The 21,230-nt window shown below is 58.3% G+C and overlaps 1 protein-coding gene across 1 annotated transcript; it reads right to left on the bottom strand.

Moving 5' to 3' along the window:
* Positions 1-1,741: 1,741 nt before the first annotated feature.
* Positions 1,742-20,821, bottom strand: CAPNS1 (calpain small subunit 1). The gene is made up of 11 exons (XM_065571795.1): positions 20,667-20,821; positions 14,378-14,611; positions 9,682-9,715; positions 7,542-7,631; positions 6,564-6,621; positions 5,968-6,032; positions 5,261-5,329; positions 4,497-4,575; positions 4,271-4,387; positions 3,154-3,212; positions 1,742-2,695 (listed from the first exon to the last, which is right to left on the bottom strand). Exons 2-11 carry the CDS (start codon positions 14,566-14,568, stop codon positions 2,669-2,671), a joined length of 789 nt encoding a protein of 262 aa, XP_065427867.1. The 5' UTR covers positions 14,569-14,611; positions 20,667-20,821; the 3' UTR covers positions 1,742-2,668.
* Positions 20,822-21,230: the final 409 nt, after the last annotated feature.

Raw genomic sequence — 21,230 nt, forward strand, 5'->3', positions numbered from 1 at the left:
ACACCTGCTGAACTGCGAACAACAACTGTTATGTAGCAGGTGTGACCCAGGCAGCCCCACATGTCCCAGCCTGCCCACTGAACTGTGGCCGCGCTGCTCGAGGCCCCGCCCGAACCGGTTCCTCTACGCGCTGGGCGTGCCGAGGTCATTCAGTTCACAGATCACTGGAGAGTTGCTTTATGCCTTAAGCCCTGACCCTGCACCTGCCCCAGAGAATGGGGCAAGAGGAGGGGCGGGGACACGGGCAACTGCTCAGGAGAATAACAGTTTGAAGTGGGTTGTAGCTTCACACTTAGGATCATGCGATGTGCAATGCACTGTGTACACTAATTCAGTCTCACCCCGCCCCGGGAGAGGAATGCTATTCCGTGCACCATGGTAGCTGGCAAGCTGAGGCGTGGACCAGTGTCCTATGGGGCTAGGCACTGGACTTTTTGTATTGCTATTACATGCACTGCGGTAGCATCAAGGTGCCCCAGTACAGAGCCAGCCCCCCCCCTCCTTGTGTCAGGTGCTGTACAAAAGATGGACACTGCCCCACACAGCTGACAAAGAAATAGGATCCCCATTTTACAGATGGGGAAACTGAGGCAGGCAAGCAATCACTGCGTGTCGCAATAGTACCTCAAGCCCAGGTTCCAGTGTGCTAGGCCCATCACAAACCCCTAGCGAGAGACAGCTCCGGTCCTGAAGAGCTTCCAGCCTCAATTCACAGACGGTGGGAGAGGAAACAGATGCAGAGAGAAGTGATTCGAAGCCAGTCCCCCAGCAGGGGGACAGCAGAGACAGAAACAGACCCCACATCTCCTGGGCCCTAGTCTGCCACCCTAGCCACTAGGCCGTGCTGCATCTGGGGAGAGACAGGACCATCTCCCCCTCCCTAACCCTTACCTGTAGCGCTATACCTGCTTGTTATCTAGCACCTTCCCCCCCACCTCCAATGAGGAATGTGTTTTCCAGACCTCCCTCCCCAGGGCCTCACTCAACCACCAATGAAATGCTGCCATCTCTGGGGTGGAACGTGATGGCTGTTCTGCACCAGGTATCCCACGCCGAACAGCCCATCCCCGGTTCAGGCCGGGATGCCGAGAAGGGCAGAGACGGGCAGTTGACACCGTAACGAGTGAGTAAGAGCTCAGGGTGTTGGGGTCAGATTCTGATCTCCGTTAACACCAGCCGAAACCGGGTGCAAGTCTTTTGATGTCAAGAAGTGGATTTACAGATGAGGGGTGTTTACATTTCGGCCCATTTATTTTTCTGCGACTAAACATCCCACTGGTTAAATCCCAGTTTGGATAATTCTGTGTCCCTAAAATTTTCCCCTTTGGACACCAACCCGGGACTCAGCAAAACCCGGGTGGAATTCCCTGCTCCTTCTGAGTAAGCTTGGGCAAGTCACTGCAGTCCATGCCTCGGTTTCCCCATCTGTGCATGGGGAGAGTAGCACTGGCCTACCTCGTGAGGCTAAACACATTCAAGAATGTGAGTTGCTCCAATAAGGGGGCCCACACAAGCACCACAGTAAGGCCGGTTAAGCTGTTGTGTGCTGTTAAAAACAGCCACTGCATTCCACCCCAGAGGCAGCTGCATTGCAGTGACCTAAACTGCCAGTGCTTCAGGGGAGAGGGGGAAGGCCCGAAGTATGAAAACAGCGACAGCTCCTAGACAGGGGGTTGGCAGGGAACATATGTTTAACTGGAACGCAGCGCAGGGGCGGAAAAGAGACGCATCCGAGCTCTGGTGACATGTTATTATAGAACTTTATTATCATTTCTATTGAGCTTTAGAAAACACGGTGGGCGTCAATGATAGAGACAGCTGGTACGTTCCACGGCAAACCCCCAACAGTCTGGGCATCCCTCCTGCCTTCGAAAATGCCACGACCGAACGGGGCAGCCCCGGATTTGCATGTGCCCCAGCTAGGCAGCGGCCTCACCTGATGCCCTTGGGGGCGGGGGGCACTTGATGCCCATCCGATGCCTCCCTGGCTTGGGTGGTCTGCGGGGATCGAACCCAGCACCTCCGGACCTAAAAAAGCACAAGCCTCTACCGTAGCAGCCTGAAAAAATCGCTATACATGACCTAAAGGAAGACAGAGAGCCAGGTGTGTCTGCCCAGTCAACAGCTTTTCCACCTGCCCCCGCCCCGGCCCATGCCTGGCCTCTCTAGGGCCTGGGCGGAGACACTGCATGCAGGGAAGGAACTGGTCTGGTTGGCTCCCACTCAGCCGAGGAAATTCCAGCCAGGGAGGGAGCCGGAACCCGAGCCGATGAGAAATTAAAATCCGCCGGCGCGTGGGGAGGGGTCAATGGTTCCATTGATTGCCGCGTTTGGCTTCGTTTCTGCCCCCTCCCGCCGGAGCTGGGAGATCCTTGGGGCCCGAAGAGGGATCAATGAAGCGTGGATCATATGCCAGCAAACATACCTCGAAATCAGAAGCCGTTTTATGCCCCCTCCCTCCCCCACAAGTGACCCGGAGGAGAGCTGGCGAGGGTGGGGGATGGAGAGCAGGGGACATCTGGTCTTCCAGGGAGCGGGGAGGGTTGGAAATCAAAAAGCAAAGAGAAGGGCGGGTCGCAGCTGGCGTGGAGAGGCCCAGGTCGCGGCATGGAGCCCGGAGAGGCCAGGGCGCGCTCCGGGCCGTCGGTCCAGGCTGGCGCGCCGGCTCTTAGGAGTACATGGTGAGCTGCAGCCACTGCGGGGCAGAGCGGAAGAGCGGTCAGGAGAGAGCGAGCTGGGCCGGTCAATGCGAAATACAGACTGCCCCGGCGGCAGGCGGGCTCGCAGAACCCAGCGGTGGGACAGGATTGGCCCCTGTTTTTAAGGTGGGGTGGGGAGGGGCCATTCCCCATGGACCTCAATGGGGTGGGGGTGCGGGGCTGGGGGAGGGGCCATTCCCCATGGATCCCAATAGGATTCTCCAGCTTTGCAGGGGCTGTGGGCTGCTCCTCACACTGCTGGGAAGATCCTGGCCCCTGCTCCGCCCCCCCCCCCGCCCCGTGGAAGCCGGGCTGGACCCGCTAACCCCGGAGTTCCCGGCCAGCCCTGAGGGCTGGGGCAGGGGAAAGAGGGAGGCAGGAACCACATCGGGGTCCCTTGCTAGACAGCAGGAAAGAAAAGGCCGGGGGGCAGCCAGCCTCCCACCTCACTCACCTCCTGGATGTTCACCCGGATCTGCCCGTCCCCGTCCTTATCCAGAGACTTGAAGGCACCTGTAGGAGGAGAGGGGGAAGGGCGGCCTCATGGTTAACACACTGGGCTGGGACTCAGGAGAGCTCGGTTATCTGTGAGCGACCTGTGAGCCCTGGGGGGTGGGGCGGGGTGATAATCCTGCCTCTCTCCCCCTCCCCACTTGTCTATCTAGGCTGTCTAGATCTGGGGCAGGGACCATCTCTCAGCACGTGTCTGCAGCACCCGGCACAACAGGAGCCACCCCCATCTTTATCCTCTGCTCATGGAGATAGAACCCAGGAGTCCTGGCTCCCAGCCACCCTCCCCCACAGTCACTCTAACCAGTACATCCCACTCCCCTCCTAGAGCTGGGGATAGAACCCAGGAGTCCTGGCTCCCAGCCCTTCCCCCCCCCAACCATTAGCCCCCACTCCCCTCCTAGAGCTGGGAATAGAACCCAGGAGTCCTGGCTCCCAGCCCTTCCCCCCACCCCACTCTAACCATTAGCCCCCACTCCCCTCCTAGAGCTGGGAATAGAACCCAGGAGTCCTGACCTCCATCCCTGTGCTCAGATCACGAACGAGCCACCCTCTCTCCAAGGCAAATGCCCCCCCTTCCAGACAAAGGCCCGTGACCCACCCCCCTGAAGTCACAACCCACAGGTCCAGAACCAGGAGGTTCCCCTGAATTGGTTAGGATTAACCCCTCGGTTCCCGGCTGGAGCGCCTAGTCACTGACAGAAATCTGTTTTGCCAGAGGCCAGGGCGGAGGGGTCGAGATGAGAGAGAAACCAGTTCGGGTGGCATCATCCACCGTTGCTGTTATTTTTTTGTATTATTTCTTGTATTAGCATAATGGGCCAGGCGATGTCTATTTTAGTGCTATTAGGTGTATTACGGTAGCACCTAGGGGCTCGCGTCATGGACTAGGCCCCCATTGTGCCAGGCGCTGTACACACATGGAGCAAAACCCAGATGGGCGGGGCCCAGCTCACACTAGAGGCAGGGGTGGGAGGGGCGGATGGAGGGGAGGGGGGGGCAGAGGACCCCAGAACCCGCCCCCCCTCCCCATCCCCAGGACCGACCCACAGGCCACTTACGAAACATGGCGTCCAGGCGAACCAGGCAGCTGATGAAGTTGTCGAAGTCCATGTGGCCGTTCTCGTCTGAGTACCTGCGCACGATCATCTGATACAGCTGCTCGTTCAGCCGGAAGCCTGGGGGGAGTGGGGGGAGAGACAGTCACTCCCCATCCACCTGAGACAGCCCTTGTGGGTCCCCGTCCCCCCACCCCCCCGCCAATCCCACCCCTCAGCGGCTCCTTACCCGCCGCCTGGAAGGCGCCTGGCAGCTCGCTGCTCCCGATGGTGCCGGATCGGTCCGTGTCGTACTGTTTGTAGACACACTGGGGGCGGGGGGGGACGGACAAGTTGGTTATGGGATAAGAAAGTACCCCCCCAGCACAAACACACAGCCGCAGATTGGGACTGGGCAGGGAGGGGGACCACAGGCAGAGAGATGGCAGACATGGGCGCGGGGGGAAGGGAACAGAAGCCAAGATTCCTCCCCCCGCCCCTGAGAACGGCAGAGCGGGGGAGAGAAATAAGAAACCACCACCCCACCGCTTAAGTGGCACATGGGGGGCAGGAGAGACACAACAGAGACACCCCACACACACACTAAAATGGCAGCCCCTCCCCAGAACGCTGGGGGGGAGCGGGGGCGGGGGGAACATCACAGGCAACGCAGCCCCTTAACTCTCCCCCAAGGAGGGGACTGTTTGGATCCCAGCTATCCCCCTGCCGGACACCCCTGGTACCTCTGGCAGGTAGGCAGGGGAGCGGCGCTGGGAATTCTGGGTACCCAGAAGGCAATGCAGCAGCAAAGCCCCCCCACACGCAGGGCTGACGTGACGCATGTCAATTCCAGCCGGGAAGGCTCCTTGGAGTCCAGTGCTCTTAAAAAGGCCTCCCCTCCAGACTGGGATCCCCAAGGTCTCTCGTTCCCCCTCCTGTCCCCACGCCCGGAGGGGGGGTACGGTCAGGTCTCAGCCACGCGTGATAGCCGCCCCCCTCCCCCCACCTCTCTACCTGCCACTTCTTGACGTTCCCCCACAAATACTTGAACTCCTCGAAGCCCAGCTTCCCGGTCGTGTCGCTCTGAAGCGCTCGAGGTCAAGGAACAAAGACGTCGGCCAAAGCCACCCGGGGCCCCGCCAAGCCGCAGGGAGGGGATCCGGCAGCACAGGGGCCTTCAACATGCGTGGAAACGGCCCCCCGAGACTCTCACCTGTGCAGGGGATCTCCCCAGCCAGCGTGGAGTTGGGCATACGGAGCCCAGCACAGGGGGCAGATCGGGGGTGTGGCCAGAGCGCACTGCCCTGTGATTATTCTCTGCCCCACAGAGCCCATAGGGGGCGGAGCGGGGGTGTGGCCAGAGCACACTGCCCTGTGGCTATTCCCTGCCCCCCAGAGCCCATAGGGGGCAGATCAGGGGCGTGGCCAGAGCGCACTGCCATGTGACTATTCCCTGCCCCCCAGAGCCCATAGGGGGCAGATCGGGGGCGTGGCCAGAGCGCACTGCCATGTGACTATTCCCTGCCCCCCAGAGCCCATAGGGGGTGAAGTGTGAGTTAGGGCAGGGGCTGGGCAGGGCCTAGAATATAGTGAGAGCAAAGGGGGCTTAAAGCCCCCACCGCCCATCCCTGCCCCAGGCACAGGGGGCGCGGGAGCTGTGAATCAGGCCTTGGTATCTTTAAAGGCTCCTGGGCTCGGACGTCAGTTTAGGAGGAGGATACATCCATGACGGCCACCATGCTGCGACAGGTGTCAATCCCGAACCCGTCCGTCTTCAGGTCGGGATCTGGAAGGCAAGAGAGCAGGTTCGGGCAATGACGCGGGAGGCGTAAATACGACAGGGCTCCAGGCCCCGGAGCTCTGCACGGCATCGACGCTACTGCCTCTGGGGTGTGGAGTCCAGTGCCAGGCAGCTCAATGCCATGGAGATACCAGAAGTTCAGCATCGTCCCCCATTGCTCAGAGAGGGTGGCCGGCTAGCTCAGACACCAGATATGGGCTGGAGGCAGGACACTCTGGCCCGCGTTATACAGGGCAGGCGAGATGTTCACAAAAGTCCCTTAAAACCGATGAATCTAGGAAACCAAAGCATGGACAGCAGCTCGCCTGAGGTCACACCCCGAGCCAGCCAGGAATGGAACCCAGGAGTCCTGGCATTCCCTAGGTCCCCTGTAGCATCAGGACGGACAGTTACCAAGCACCACAGGACAGCAGTGCTCTGGGAGGCAGGGTCCAGCCAGCCCGGACCTTTTAACCATCTCGTAAATGAATCAACCGACGCGGGGTTTGATTTAAACGGACCGCGGGCCCCACTTACGTCTGGTCACCACCTTGTTGAGAATGTTCATCAGCTCAGTGGCGCTCACTTCCATATCCTGTCACAAAGCACAGAGACAAGGGGGACGTCACAGCGGGCTGGAGTAACGCTCGCCCTGCCTGGTCTCTCTGGAGCACGTCGACCCGCAGGGAGCCACCTCCGGGCTGCTCCTGGATGGAGGCGGCCGCCTCCTTGGACCCATTCCTCACCCTATAACTAGGGCCCTACCAAATTCACGGTCCATTTTGGTCAATTTCACGGTCATAGGATTTTAAAAAATTGTAAATTTCATTATTTCAATCTGAAATTTCACGGGGCTGTAATTATAGGAGTCCTGACCCAAAAAGGAGTTGTGTGTGTGTGTGTGGGGGGGGGGGGGGGTCACGAGGTTATTGTAGGGGGGGTTGCCATACTGCTACCCTTACTTCTATGCTGCTGTTGCTGGGGGGGGCGCTGCCTTCAGAGCTGGGCGCCCGGCCAGCAGCTGCCGATCTCCAGCTGCCCAGCTCTGAAGGCAGCGCAGAAGTAAGGGTGACAACACCACACACTCCAAAAATAATCTTGTGACCCCCCTTTTGGGTCAGGAGCCCCAGTTTGAGAAACGCTGGTCTCCCCCGTGACATCTGTATAGTACAGGGTAAAAGCACACAAAAGACCAGATTTCATGGGGGGGCGACCAGATTTCACGGCCCGTGACACGTTTTTCATGGCAGTGAATTTGGTAGGGCCCCACCCATAACTCAACTAGAGTCCCATGCTGCAAAGGATTCTGGGCAGGGCTATCTACAGAGAGGAAAGGTCACAGGGCAACCAGAGGCCTTTGCTTCTGGGGCCTGACTTGCAAAGCAGTTGTGAATTGGCTGAGAATCAGTCCCGAGGAGGGCCTCGGTGAAAATTTTGGCCCAGGGAGATGCCCTCAGGGCTGGGCCGGGGCCCCTTTCTGATGGATGCAAAGAGAGAGGACGGCAAAATACTTACATCTCCAGCCAGCTGCGTGAAGAGGCGCCGAAACTGGCGTACTTCCTCGCTCTCGTTAGCTTCCACGTTGGAGAAGTGGCTGCGAGGGGGCTGGGGGGGGGGGGGGGCAGAAAGAAACGGAAAGTTACAAAATATAAATAGCCAGGGTGGGTTAAACATATATCCATGTCTCTCCACTGACCCAAAGGGTCACCCACCGACAGGTGCAGATGCCTTAGCAAAAAACGTTTAAGCATCTGAAAAGGAGATCTAGTCCAAGAAGAGGGGATACCTGGGAACCCTGCTCTTGTTTGGATAGACAAGGAAAGCAGGAGACGTTCGGCTCGTTGCAAGGTGGGTTTGGATATTTTATAAGCAGGGTGGGGGGGGATCGTTAGCAGAAAGCGTTTTCTCCCAAGAGTGCCTTGAGCTAAAGAGGGCAGGACAGGGACAACCCCCAAAGGGCCAGATACTCAGATGGTGTAAATCAGGAACGAGACAGGCTTCCCGGTGGGGTAAATGGGTGTCACTCCATTGGAGTCAATGGGGCCAGCTCCCCCGCCAGGGCACACCCGCCTTACTCCATTGACTTCAAGAGAACCAGTTTACCCCACCAGAGGAGAATCTGGCTCCAGGAGAGACAATCCGAATTAATAAAAGCCACTTTCCCCTCCCTTTCCAGTCAGTGAGATTTTCTTTGCAGGGCACGATTCAGTGCTCCAGTCATCCACGGCGTCCTCCAGGACAAACAGGGAAAAGGAGACCTGAATTTCTAACGTACGACATGCCACCTTGGGCTGTCTTTGTCTCCATAAGCAAGCAGCCAAGGACATGAGGCCCATTTACTTCTCTTTGCAAATCACTTTAAAAAACAAAGCAAATCGCAGAACACTTCCTGGTGGGCAGACGCCTGCATTCACGCGGCTTACTCCCACCAAGGCAATGGGGCTCCGTGCCAGAGAACCCTCCCCCACACGCCTGGCTACAAACTCAGCATGTCCAGGGCCCATGTTAGTAGCTGACAGGAGTCTCATAGACTCTAAGGTCAGAAGGGACCATTATGATCATCTAGTCTGACCTCCCGCATGATGCGGGCCACAAAAGCTACCCACCCACTCCCGGAAGAATTCTCTTCCTTGACTCTGCTGTTGAAGTCCCCAAATCATGATTTAAAGACTTCAAATCGCTGAGAATCCTCCAGCAAGTGACCCCTGCCCCATGCTGCGGAGGAAGGTGAAAAACCTCCAGGGCCTCTGCCAATCTACCCTGGAGGAAAATTCCTTCCCGACCCCAGATATGGCGATCAGCTGAACCCTGAGCATGCGGGCAAGATTCTCTAGCCAGACCCTCTGGAAAAAGTTCTCTGTAGTAACTTTTAATATCCCATCATTGACCATTGTTGCTAATTACCAGCGATGGCACGTTATTGACCTATTGACTAAAATCACTTTATCCCATCAAACCATCCCCTCCATAAACTTATCAAGCTTAATCTTAAAGCCAGAGAGGTCTTTCGCCCCCACTGTTTCCCTCGGAAGGCTGTTCCAAAACTTCACCCCTCTGATGGTTAGAAACCTTCGTCTAATTTCAAGCCTAAACTTCCCCATGGCCAGTTTATATCCATTCGTTCTCGTGTCCACATTAGTACTGAGCTGAAATAATTCCTCTCCCTCCCTGGTATTTATCCCTCTGATATATTTAAAGAGAGCAATCATATCCCCCCTCAGCCTTCTTTTGGTTAAGATAAACAAACCGAGCTCCTCAAGTCTCCTTTCATACGACAGATTTTCCATTCCTCGGATCATCCTAGTGGCCCTTCTTTGTACCCGTTCCAGTTTGAGTTCATCCTTTTTAAACATGGGAGACCAGAACTGCACACAGTACTCCAAATGAGGTCTCACCAGTGCCTTGTATAATGGAACCAGCACCTCCTTATCCCTACTAGAAATACCTCGCCTAATGCATCCCAAGACCGCATTAGCTTTTTTCACGGCCACGTCACATTGCCGACTCATAGAAATCCTGCGATCAACCAGGACTCCGAGGTCCTTCTCCTCTTCCGTTACTTCCAACTGATGCGTCCCCAGCTTATAACTAAAATTCTTGTCGTTAGAACCGGCACAGGCAGGGCTATAACAGGAGAGCTGTGATCAGGACTTACCGGTGGCTCCGGATTATACTGAGCTGCTGCTTCGCTGTGACACAGAGGGGGAAAGAAAGAGGAAACCGTTACGAAGGGTCTTTTATAAACACACAAGTTATTATCTATTTGCATTATGGCAGCATCAGCAAAGAGCAGGGCCCCGTCGGGCCGGGCGGCGCCCAGACCCCGGCCGAGACCGGGGCCCCGTCGGGCCGGGCGGCGCCCAGACCCCGGCCGAGACCGGGGCCCCGTCGGGCCGGGCGGCGCCCAGACCCCGGCCGAGACCGGGGCCCCGTCGGGCCGGGCGGCGCCCAGACCCCGGCCGAGACCGGGGCCCCGTCGCGCCGGGCAAACCCCGACCGAGACCAGGGCCCCGTCGCGCTGGGCAAACCCCGACCGAGACCAGGGCCCCGTCGCGCCGGGCAGAACCTGACAGACAGTACCTGCTCCCAAGAGCTTCCAATTTGCATAGACAAGGGAATAGTTATTATTCCCATTTTACAGATGGGGATACGGAGGCCCAGAGAGATGCAGTGATTTGCCCAAGATCACACAGGGAGCCCAGTGGTGGAGCCAGGCATTGAATCCAGCTCCCCGCAAGTCCCAGTCCAGTTCCTTAATATTTAATGTATTTAATATTTCGAGTGCTATAGAAGAGGTGGCTGAGGCCAAAAGCATCCCGGAAGTGAAGATACGGCTGTGGTCAAGTGAAACAATGCACCTGAAAGATGTAACAGGAATCACCTTTTAGTTGCGTGTCTGGACAGTGCCTGGCACCATGGGGTCTTGGCCCACTCCTGGGGTTCCTAGGGTGCCACCATAATACATATAAGAGCACCTCCCTGCTATACAGAGGGGGAAACTGAGGCACAGAGCCACATCCAGGCTCTCACAGAGACAACAGCAGAGCTGGGAACAGAACTTAAGGCTCCTATCTCCCAGTCCAGTGCTCTAGCCACTAGACCACGCTGCCTCCCCTACACACAATACATGGCATGATAAACTGCAGAACCACTTTCTAATTTAGAGGTAGATCCCTGTATAAACAGCTGCCACACCCCACCCCCAGAGGCGGCTGCATTTCAGTGCTGGGTGAGGGATCCCTGCATATATGGTTTGCCAGGCGCCATGCACGGAAAGCGCTGGGGGAATATCAGTGATGAGAGAAGAGCCCAGCATCGGGGAAGAACCGAGGCGGGGACAGAGAAAACAGGGACTCTCCCCTGCGCTCGTCTAGGGGCACAGGCAGGGTTTTCCTGGGGCCTGTGCCTCTAGCTAGTTCCCCCTATGTGGACAAACCAGTCTGACCGAAAACTGAAGCAAGGCAGAGCCGCCCAGCCAGCCCTAATCCCCAGCCCTCCACCCCCCCCCCGCAATCAATAGGCCAGGGCACCGCATTCAAAGCAACACCTCCTAGCCAAGGAGAATCCACTTCCCCCAAGAGGCCACGGGATTCTGGGGTTCAAGCCCGACCAGTAAGGGGATGGGTCACTGCCTGCCCTGTGCCTTCAATGCCCTGGCTTTACCCAGCCTGCAGGCTGAAACCAGGACCCCTCCAGCCCCGAAATCGCCCTGGAGGAACCAGCCCCTCTCACTGGGCCCCCACCGAGAAAGCAACAGGTCCTCTGCCTCTCCTCCATCCCAACAAGCAGACACTCCACAGAGCTCGACCAGCGACTGGTGATTTAGAGATGAAAGCCAAGCGAGTTGATTCACAAAGGCCCGTGGGTCAAGTGATGCCAAGTAACAGGGAGAAAGGCCGAGATGGGAATTAAAGGGGAAACGAGCAAGATACAGTCTTTGTTCAAGACGCCTCTACTCGCCCACTCTCCTGTCCAGCTCTGTGACAGAGATCCAAGTGTTCAGATCCGTTGTCTCGGCCTGCCAGCACCTCACCCAGCCTGGGTGAACCCCAAAACACCACACGCTCCTCTGGTGCCCCGGCGCCAACAGATTCCAGAAGGATCTGGGATACGTTCCCAGAGAGTAGTGACCAGTGATTCGCAGTCATGCTGGAAGGGCATAACGAGTGGGGTCCCGCAGGGATCAGTCCTGGGTCCCGTTCTGATCAATATCTTCATCAGTGAGTTAGATAATGGCAGAGCGAGGAAACTTATCAAGTTTGCAGACGATACCAAGCTGGGAGGGGTTGCAAGTGCTTTGGAGGAGAGGATTATAATCCAGAAACCGGAAAGATGCTCTGAAGTAAATAGGATGAAATTCAACAAGGACAAATGCAAAGTACTCCACTTAGAAAGGAACAATCAGTTGCACGCATACACAATGGGAAAGGACCGCCTAGGAAGGAGTACTGCGGAAAGGGGTCTGGGGGTCAGAGCGGACCACAAGCTAAATATGAGTGAACAGTGTCACCCTGTTGCAAAAAAGAAAGTGAACGTCATTCTGGGCTGTATTAGCAGGCGTGTTGTAAGCAAGACACGAGAAGTCATTCTTCCACTCTACTCCGCACTGAGTAGGTCTCAGCTGGAGTATTGTGTCCCGTTCTGGGCGCCGCATTTTGGGAAAAATGTGATGAAACTGGAGCAAGTCCAGAGGAGAGCGTGAACACGGACGCAACCAATAAACGGGCCCTTACAGCAAAGAACAATATCGGCAGGGACACAGGCAGCCTCTTTAGGACCTGGCTAGGGAGCCTTTCACCCACAGGTTCACCGGTTCAAATCTGGCCTGGCTGAAAATTGTTACACTTCCCACCCTGGATGGCTGTATGGTGGCCCCTGCCTGTAATGAATTCGGGAGGTCTCAGTCCAGTTCCTAGCGAGATCTATGCCCCTGGCACATAATCCACTACCCTACCTGGCCACTCAACAGCCACCAGGGCGGACCTCTCCTCTCCTCTCACCCTCTAAAGTGGGTCCCTCCGGGTTGGGGCAGGGCACAGCAGCTGGGAATGAGAGACCGACCCAGCCACTGCCCTGCTGGGTGACTTCGGGGACGTCACCTACTGGGCCTCAGTTTCCCCATCTGTAAAATGGGGATCATGACATGTAAAAGGTTGTTATAAAGAGGACAGTGATTTTTCACATCCATTGGAGGCAAGGACAAGAAGGGATTGGCTTAACTGGCAGGAAGGGAGATTTAGGTGAGGTATTAGGAAAAACTTTAACTCTCGGGGGAGTTCGGCTCTGGAACAGGCGATCAAGGGAGGTTGTGGGATCCCCACTGTTGGAGGTTTTTAAGAGCAGGCTGGAAAAACCCCTCTCAGACATGGTCTAGGTTTACTTGGCCCTGCCTCAGTGCTGAGGTGGGGTGGGGAGAGGTGTGGACTAGGTGATCTCTCGAGGTCCCTTCCAGTCCGACATCTCTGTGATTCTGCCCTCCTGTAGCGCTTTGAGAGCTACAGATGAAAAATGCTAGACAAGAGCGAAGTATTAGTATTACCGCCCTGCAGATCCAGCCAGTCAAGCCAGCACCTTCAGCCAGCAAACAGGACAACATCAATTAAGGAGCCTGTCTGGGGTTTCTTCTCCCACTATTGGAGACTGGCACAATCAAACTCATCCCGCTGTCCTTGATCCAAAGGCACTCCCCCCTGCCTCCCCCGCAATTCGATCCGAGAAAAGAACCCAGGAGTCCTAGTGCCCAGACCCCCGCTCTCAAGTTGTCCAAAGTCTACAAGGAGGAAAAGATGCACATTGATCTCTCTGGGCCTCAGTTCCTCCATCTAGAAAATGGGGTAATGAGCCTTCCTTCTTCGGTCTTATCTATTGAAATGGCAAAGGCTGTCTCTTAAAGTGTGTCTGGGCAGCGCCCAGTGCGATAGGGCCCTGATCTCGGTCACTGTGCGTCTGTGCAGCGCCCGGCACGACGGGGCCCCGATCTCTGTCATTGTGTGTCTGGGCAGCACCCAGCCCGACGGGGCCCTGATCTCGGTCACTGTGTGTCTGGGCAGCGCCCGGCGCGACAGGGCCCTGATCTCGGTCACTGTGCGTCTGTGCAGCGCCCGGCACGACGGGGCCCCGATCTCTGTCATTGTGTGTCTGGGCAGCGCCCGGCCCGACGGGGCCCTGATCTCGGTCACTGTGTGTCTGGGCAGCGCCCGGCGCGACGGGGCCCTGATCTCGGTCACTGTGTGTCTGGGCAGCGCCCGGCCCGACGGGGCCCTGATCTCGGTCACTGTGTGTCTGGGCAGCGCCCGGCCCGACGGGGCCCTGATCTCGGTCACTGTGTGTCTGGGCAGCGCCCGGCGCGACGGGGCCCTGATCTCGGTCACTGTGTGTCTGGGCAGCGCCCGGCGCGACGGGGCCCTGATCTCGGTCACTGTGTGTCTGGGCAGCGCCCGGCGCGACGGGGCCCTGATCTCGGTCACTGTGTGTCTGGGCAGCGCCCGGTGCGACGGGGCCCTGATCTCGGTCACTGTGTGTCTGGGCAGCGCCTGGCGCGTTGGGGCCCTGATCTCGGTCACTGTGTGTCTGGGCAGCGCCCGGCCCGACGGGGCCCTGATCTCGGTCACTGTGTGTCTGGGCAACGCCCGGCCCGACGGGGCCCTGATCTCGGTCACTGTGTGTCTGGGCAACGCCCGGCCCGACGGGGCCCTGATCTCGGTCGCTGTGTGTCTGGGCAGCGCCCGGCCCGACGGGGCCCTGATCTCGGTTGCTGTGTGTCTGGGCAGCGCCCGGTGCGACGGGGCCCTGATCTCTGTCATGGAGCCCTGGCAATACCAATAACAACAACGACAAGGCTACGTACGAACCTGATGGCATTGATCACTCCTCCAATGATGCCCATGGCTCCGCCACCGCCTCCCCCACCTCCAGCCCGTCCTCCTCCACCGCCGCCACTGAGGAATCCTCCGATCACATTCCCAATGTTCCCTCCGAAGCCTCCACCTCCGCCTCCTCCTCCTCCCCCTCCTCCTCCTAGGAAGTTCTTGACCAGGAACATCGGGGCGGTTTCCTAGCTGGAGGAAGACCTGCGAAAAGATGGGCTGGAAAGAAAACAGACAAAGGGCTGGTCAGTTTCACTCTCCCTCAACCCACTGGTGGTCCTGCAATGGCCTTGGTCTACAAAGCGCTGCCCCCCCCTTTCCCCTTGGGGAGACGACGTCTCTCTCAGGCAGGTTTTCAGCACAGACGCTTTGCTCAGGAGTAACTGCCCCCTCCGCCCCACACACAGTGTTTGCTCAGGGTACCTCGCCGCAGAAGCTGCTCATAGGTGGGGAAGCAGGATGCTGTGGGAAGCGGCTGGCACAAGCGCCTGGTCAGTTAGGCGCACTCCCGGACAATGTCAGGGCCCAAACCTGCAGGGGACCGGTGCCCTCTAGCTCCTGGAGGGGTAGGGCCCCAGCACCTGGCAGGATCTGGATTGGGTGTTGCCAAAACAGGGAATCAAACCGGAGATTAACCACTGGAATCTGGTGCCGTGCTTTTGCAGATAGACAGCGCGCTGGGAGGGAAGCAGGGTCTAGTAGTTAGAGTGGGGGGGAGGGGACTCCTGGGTTCTAATCTCAGCTCTGGAAGGGGAGCAGAGGGGGCTGGGAGCCAGGACTCCTGGGTTCTAATCTCAGCTCTGGAAGGGAGCGGGGGGGCTGGTGGCCAGGCTTCTCACATTCTATTCCAAGTTGTGGGCAGGGAGCAGGGACTAGTGGTTAGAGCGGGGAGGACAGGGGCTAGGAGCCCGGACTCCTGGGTTCTAACCCCAGCTCTGGAAGGGGAGCATGGGGGCTGGGAAGCCAGGACTCTCACGGGGGAGTGGAATCTAGTGGTAAGAGCAGCAGAGCTGGGAGCCAGGACTCCTGGGTTCTAGCCCCAGCTCTGAAAACACTTCAAAGTCCCCAGCTTTGAGAAAAACTTTTCCACCGTCAGGCTGAGATGGACAACGCCTGCGACCCAACGAACCCCAGCCAACCCACCGCACAGAAACAAAACGAGCAAGAAAGAGGTGAAATTAATAAAAAACAGCAAAACAAAATCCCCAAATCCCTACCCCAGGCAGGATTTTTTCCCCCAAAAAGGGAGACACAGCAGAGACTCTATGAAATCCACAGGGGATTTTGCTAGTGGAAAAAGCCCGGATACAACGCTGATGGGCAACAATACAAATGACAGAACTCTGGAATCTCTCTCTCTCTGTACATCTGTTCTGAGCTCTGGGAGAGGAACGCAGTCAGCTCAGAGAGGACTGATGGGCAGTTTGTGGGGAGGGGTCAGGACTCCTGGGTTCTATCCCCAGTTCTGGCAGTGGGATGTAGTCTAGCACAGAGCCCTGACCCGAACCCGACAGGACCAACTACAAGCGTTGGGTCTGTGTCAGGTGGGAAAACTGTGCCCCTCACTCCACAGGACGCAGCAGCGGGCAGTAGACGGCCGGGGCAGGACACGCAGCCGCCGCTGTGCCAACCCCACGGGCAGGAGGTGCCAGTGGCACGGCCACTGGTTTGGGGAGAAGGGTCGGGTCAGAAAATGACTCCATCGGCTCAGGTTTGGGTCTGGGGCGGACCTAAAAATTAAGCACAAGCAACCCCTAGTCTAGAAGTTGGATTGGGAGAGACTGGAAGTCAGGCCTCCCAGCTCTGCCACTAACTTCCCGTGTGATCTCAGGCCAGTCACGCCCTCGTTCCTTGCCTCAGTTTCCCCTGCTGTGAAATGGGGAAAGCACCCGCCATAAACACCTAGCGGGACCACCAGGGTTCATTTAAAAACCGGCCGGTGCTGCCGAGGGACACAGAAGAACTTTGTTTCGTTAGCGACTGTTTTCCCTCGTCTCTTTTCAGCGGGCGAAACCGCCAGCCAGTTTCAGCGGAGCGGGTAGATCTTTGGACGATTTAATGCCGGCGCTGCAGGAACTGCGGCGCCCAGACGATGCAAATCGGAGAACACTGGGGCATTGTCTACGCCTACGGGGCATTTATAAACGGGGCGGGGAGAAGAAAGGTGACTGGGCTGAACTGGCCCCATGTCAGCTGCCCACTAAACGCATCTGCTGACTTGCCCCGGGGCAGTCGGGGAGAACAAGCCGGATTCTATCGCGCTTTGAGGCACGAGATGTAGGATCCCCAGCAAAGCCCCAGCGGATTCCCGTGGCTTGATTTGCAGGCCAATGCGATCTGCCTGGGCCCCCGTAGGGTCTCTGCCAAGACAGCTTTAGCACGCGACACCCCGAGGCCAGTCTAGCTCACAGGACAAGCGGGGTACGACAGTAAAAGCCATATGGACTCAGCTACCCACCTTTCTCTCCGTTTAATCGAGTGCGGTGGGGGAATAAAACAGGAGTCCTGGCTGCTCTAACCACTAGACCCCACTCCCCTCCCAGAGTTGGGAACAGAACCCAGGAGTCCTGGCTCCCAGCCTTGCTGTTCTAACCACTAAACCCCACTCCCCTTCCACCTGTAAAGAGAACCTGGGAGTCCTGGCTCCCAGCCCCCCTGCTCTAACCACTAAACCCCACTCCCCTCCCCGAGTTGGGAACAGAACCCAGGAGTCCTGGCTCCCAGCCTTGCTGTTCTAACCACTAAACCCCACTCCCCTTCCACCTGTAAAGAGAACCTGGGAGTCCTGGCTCCCAGCCCCCCATCTCTAACCACTAAACCCCACTCCCCTCCCCTCCCAGAGTTGGGAACAGAACCCAGGAGTCCTGGCTCCCAGCCTTGCTGTTCTAACCACTAAACCCCACTCCCCTTCCACCTGTAAAGAGAACCTGGGAGTCCTGGCTCCCATCCCCCCAGCTCTAACCACCAGACCCCACTGCCTGCACTCTGCGCCTGAGACCCCCTGAACAGAACCCAGAAGCTATGAGGCCTCGACCCGTCCTCCGGGCCGCACAAAAGCGAGCGGATCGCCCCAGAGCCGGAACTGCAGCTGCCCGGGGGCAGGCAAGCTGGGGGCAGGCGTCAGCTGGGGAAAGGAGCAGATGCTAGAGCCGCGAGGCCTCTGGGCACCAGGCCAGAAGCCTGGGGGGAAGAGAGAGACAATGGGGCGTTGTCTCCACAGGAGCAGCTGGGGGGGGGGGAGGTTAATGGGGGGACATGAGCTGGGTCAGAGGAGACACACAAACACACATGGTCCCCGTGGGGGAGAGGTATCCGTGTTCCCGGGGGTGAGAGGAGTCCAGTATAAAGGGGGTCAAGAGATCCCTGTGGGGAAAGGAATCCAGTGTAGGGAGGAAGCAGGCGATTCCCTGAAATCCAGGTGGAGGAGAAGAAATCCAGTGTAAAGGCTGGCAAGAAATCGCCCCCGAAAGAAGGATCCCAGGAGGAGGGATGGTGGTACGGTGATCCAGCGTAAAGAGGTGGAAGTTGTTCCCGGAATCCAGTGGGTGGCGGGCGAAGGGGAAGAGAGAATCTAGTCCTAAGAGGATCTCCCTAGAGCAGGGGTTCTCCACCAGGCGTACGCATACCCCTGGGGTCCATCAACTCCGCCTCGTTTTACAACAGGCTGCATAAGAAGCACTACCGAGGCCAGGACAAACTAAAATTTCAGACCGCCAATGACTCGTGTAGACGACCCACCGAAACGGAAGTACAATATTGATATTCCGATGGATTGCTTTTAGAAGGCTCTGGTCAAAAGGAGACTGTCAGCCACTCGTCAGGGCTAGAGCGCTGGGACACTTTGGTCTTTTGAGGTCTGGTTTGGCAAGCAAGTCGGCCTTAAGCGAGGGGCAATTTGGGGGTGCGCGAGAGTCGCGAAAGGGGGACAGTCATCTGGACAGGTTGAGAGCCGCTGCCCTAGAGATCCTAGGGGAGGAATCTAAAGAGAGCAGAAAGTTGGAGGGGCAAAGGGATGGAGTGGGAGGGGAGAAAGGGCCCCAGCGTAGGAGTGGAGGGTAGATTTCAAGGGATCTAATGGGGCAAAGGGGTTACCGGATAGGGATTTAGAATCTTGCTATAGAGGGAGGAACCCAGAGGGACACGACTCCAGGGAAGGAAGAAGGATAGAGAGGATGGAGGAGGGAAGGAATTTGAGCCCCACGGGGATCCAATGTGTGAAGAGCTGAAATCTCCGGGGAAGAAAAGAGGGGATCCAGAGGGAGGGGATCAGAGACCCCCCAGGGGGAAGGGCAGGGATCCAGTGTGGGGGGATTCAAAAGGGAATCCCGGGGAAGAAAAGGGAGGGGATCCAGTGTGCATGGGGGCAGGAGGGGAACCCCCAGGGGAAAGGAGGGGATCCCATGTACACAGGGAATCCCCAGGGAAGAAGAGATCCAATCCACATGGGGGACCAGATGGGGATCCCAGGGGAAAGGGGAGGGGATCCAGTGTGGAGGGGGGAATCCCAGGGAAAGGAGAAGATCCCCAGTGCATGGGGATCAGAAGGGGGATCCCCATCGGAAGGGAGATGATCCAGTGTGCAGAGAGCAGGAGGCGATCCCGGGGGGGGGGGAAGGGGAGGCGATCCAGTGCTCAGGGAGCAGAAGGGGATCCCAGGGGAAGGGAGGAAATCCAGTGCATGGTGATCAGGAGGGGATCCCAGGAAAGGGGGATCCAGTGTGCAGGGGGATCCCAGGGGAAGGGGAGGGGATCCAGTGCTCAGAGGGCAGAAGGGATCCTGGGGGGAAGGGAGGGGATCCCAGGGGGAAGGGAAGGGGATCCAGTGTGCAGGGGGATCCCAGAGGAAAGGGAGGAAATCCGGGGGGGGCTGGAGGGGATCCCCAGGGAAAGGGAGGGGATCCAGTGTGCAGGGGGATCCCAGGGGAAAGGGAGGAAATCCGCGGGGGCCGGAGGGGATCCCCAGGGAAAGGGAGGGGATCCCGGGGGAAAGGGAGGGAATCCAGGGGGCCGGAGGGGATCCCCAGGGAAAGGGAGGGGATCAGAAGGGGAGGGGATCCAGTGGGCGGGGGGGATCCGGTGCACGAGCGGCCCACAGCCCCAGGGAAAGGGAGGGGATCCAGTGTGCAGGGGGATCCCAGGGGAAAGGGAGGGAATCCGGGGGGGCCGGAGGGGATCCCCAGGGAAAGGGAGAGGATCTAGTGTGCAGGAGGATCCCAGGGGAAAGGGAGGAAATCCGGGGGGGCCGGAGGGGATCCCCCGGGGAAAGGGAGGGGATCCAGTGTGCAGGGGGATTCCAGGGGAAAGGGAGGAAATCCGGGGGGGGCGGAGGGAATCCCCAGGGGAAAGGGAGGGGATCCAGTGTGCAGTGTGCATCCGAAGAAGTGAGGTTTTTACTCACGAAAGCTTATGCCCAAATAAATCTGTTAGTCTTTAAGGTGCCACCAGACTCTTTGTTGTTTTTGTAGATACAGACTAACACGGCTACCCCCTGATACTTGACAGTGTGCAGGGGGATCCCAGGGGAAAGGGAGGAAATCCGGGGGGGCGGAGGGGATCCCCAGGGAAAGGGAGGGGATCTAGTGTGCAGGGGGATCCCAGGGGAAAGGGGGGCTGGAGGGGATCCCCAGGGAAAGGGAGGGGATCCAGTGTGCAGGGGGATCCCAGGGGAAAGGGAGGAAATCCGCGGGGGCGGAGGGAATCCCCAGGGGAAAGGGAGGGGATCCAGTGTGCAGTGTGCATCCGAAGAAGTGAGGTTTTTACTCACGAAAGCTTATGCCCAAATAAATCTGTTAGTCTTTAAGGTGCCACCAGACTCTTTGTTGTTTTTGTAGATACAGACTAACACGGCTACCCCCTGATACTTGACAGTGTGCAGGGGGATCCCAGGGGAAAGGGAGGAAATCCGGGGGGGCGGAGGGGATCCCCAGGGAAAGGGAGGGGATCTAGTGTGCAGGGGGATCCCAGGGGAAAGGGAGGAAATCCGGGGGGGGGCGGAGGGAATCCCCAGGGGAAAGGGAGGGGATCCAGTGTGCAGGGGGATCCCAGGGGAAAGGGAGGAAATCCGCGGGGGCCGGAGGGGATCCCGGGGGAAAGGGAGGGGATCAGAAGGGGAGGGGATCCAGTGGGCGGGGGGGATCCGGTGCACGAGCGGCCCACAGCCCCAGGGATCTGGGGCAGCGGAAGCCAGGGAGAGGCGGGCAGGACGGGGGCCAGCAGTGGAGGGACCCGCTGGGGGAAGGAGGCGGGGTGGCGCCCCGGGTGCCCCCAGCCCTACCTGCGGGAGGCGATGCGGGGCTCCGGGCTCTGCCTGCAGCGGGCCTGTGTCAGCGGCCGGGACGGGACTGCGGGACCCACCACGCCCGAGCGAGTCACTGCGGCGGGGCGGGCCCTAGAGCCGCAGCCAGAGGCGCCTCCCCGATCCACCGGGGCCCTAGTGCCGCCCTCCTGGCGGAGAGAGAACCCAGGCGTCCTGGCTCCCAGCCCCCTGCCCCCTACTCTAACCACTTGACCCCACTCCCCTGCCAGAGCTGGGGAAAGAACCCAGGAGTCCTGGCTCCCAGCCCCCCCTGCTCTAACCACTAGATCCCATTCTCCCCCCCCCCCCAGCTAGGGAAAGAACCCAGGAGTCCTGGCTTAATTCAGTGTAACCATTGTTAGGGTGGATAGATGCCCAAAGCTAAACGTACCCCATGCGGGGCTCCAACCCACAACCCCAGAGAAAGACCCATCTACCTCCATAGCTGAATTAGCCACTCGGGATGGGGTAACTCCCCACAGGCAGCTCTCCCATTAGCCTGAGTAGGATCTCGGAGACGCCAGCCAACACAAGTCTGCCCCA

Source organism: Chrysemys picta, chromosome 17 (genome assembly GCF_011386835.1).
Source record: "Chrysemys picta bellii isolate R12L10 chromosome 17, ASM1138683v2, whole genome shotgun sequence".
Taxonomy (NCBI): Eukaryota; Metazoa; Chordata; order Testudines; family Emydidae; genus Chrysemys; species Chrysemys picta.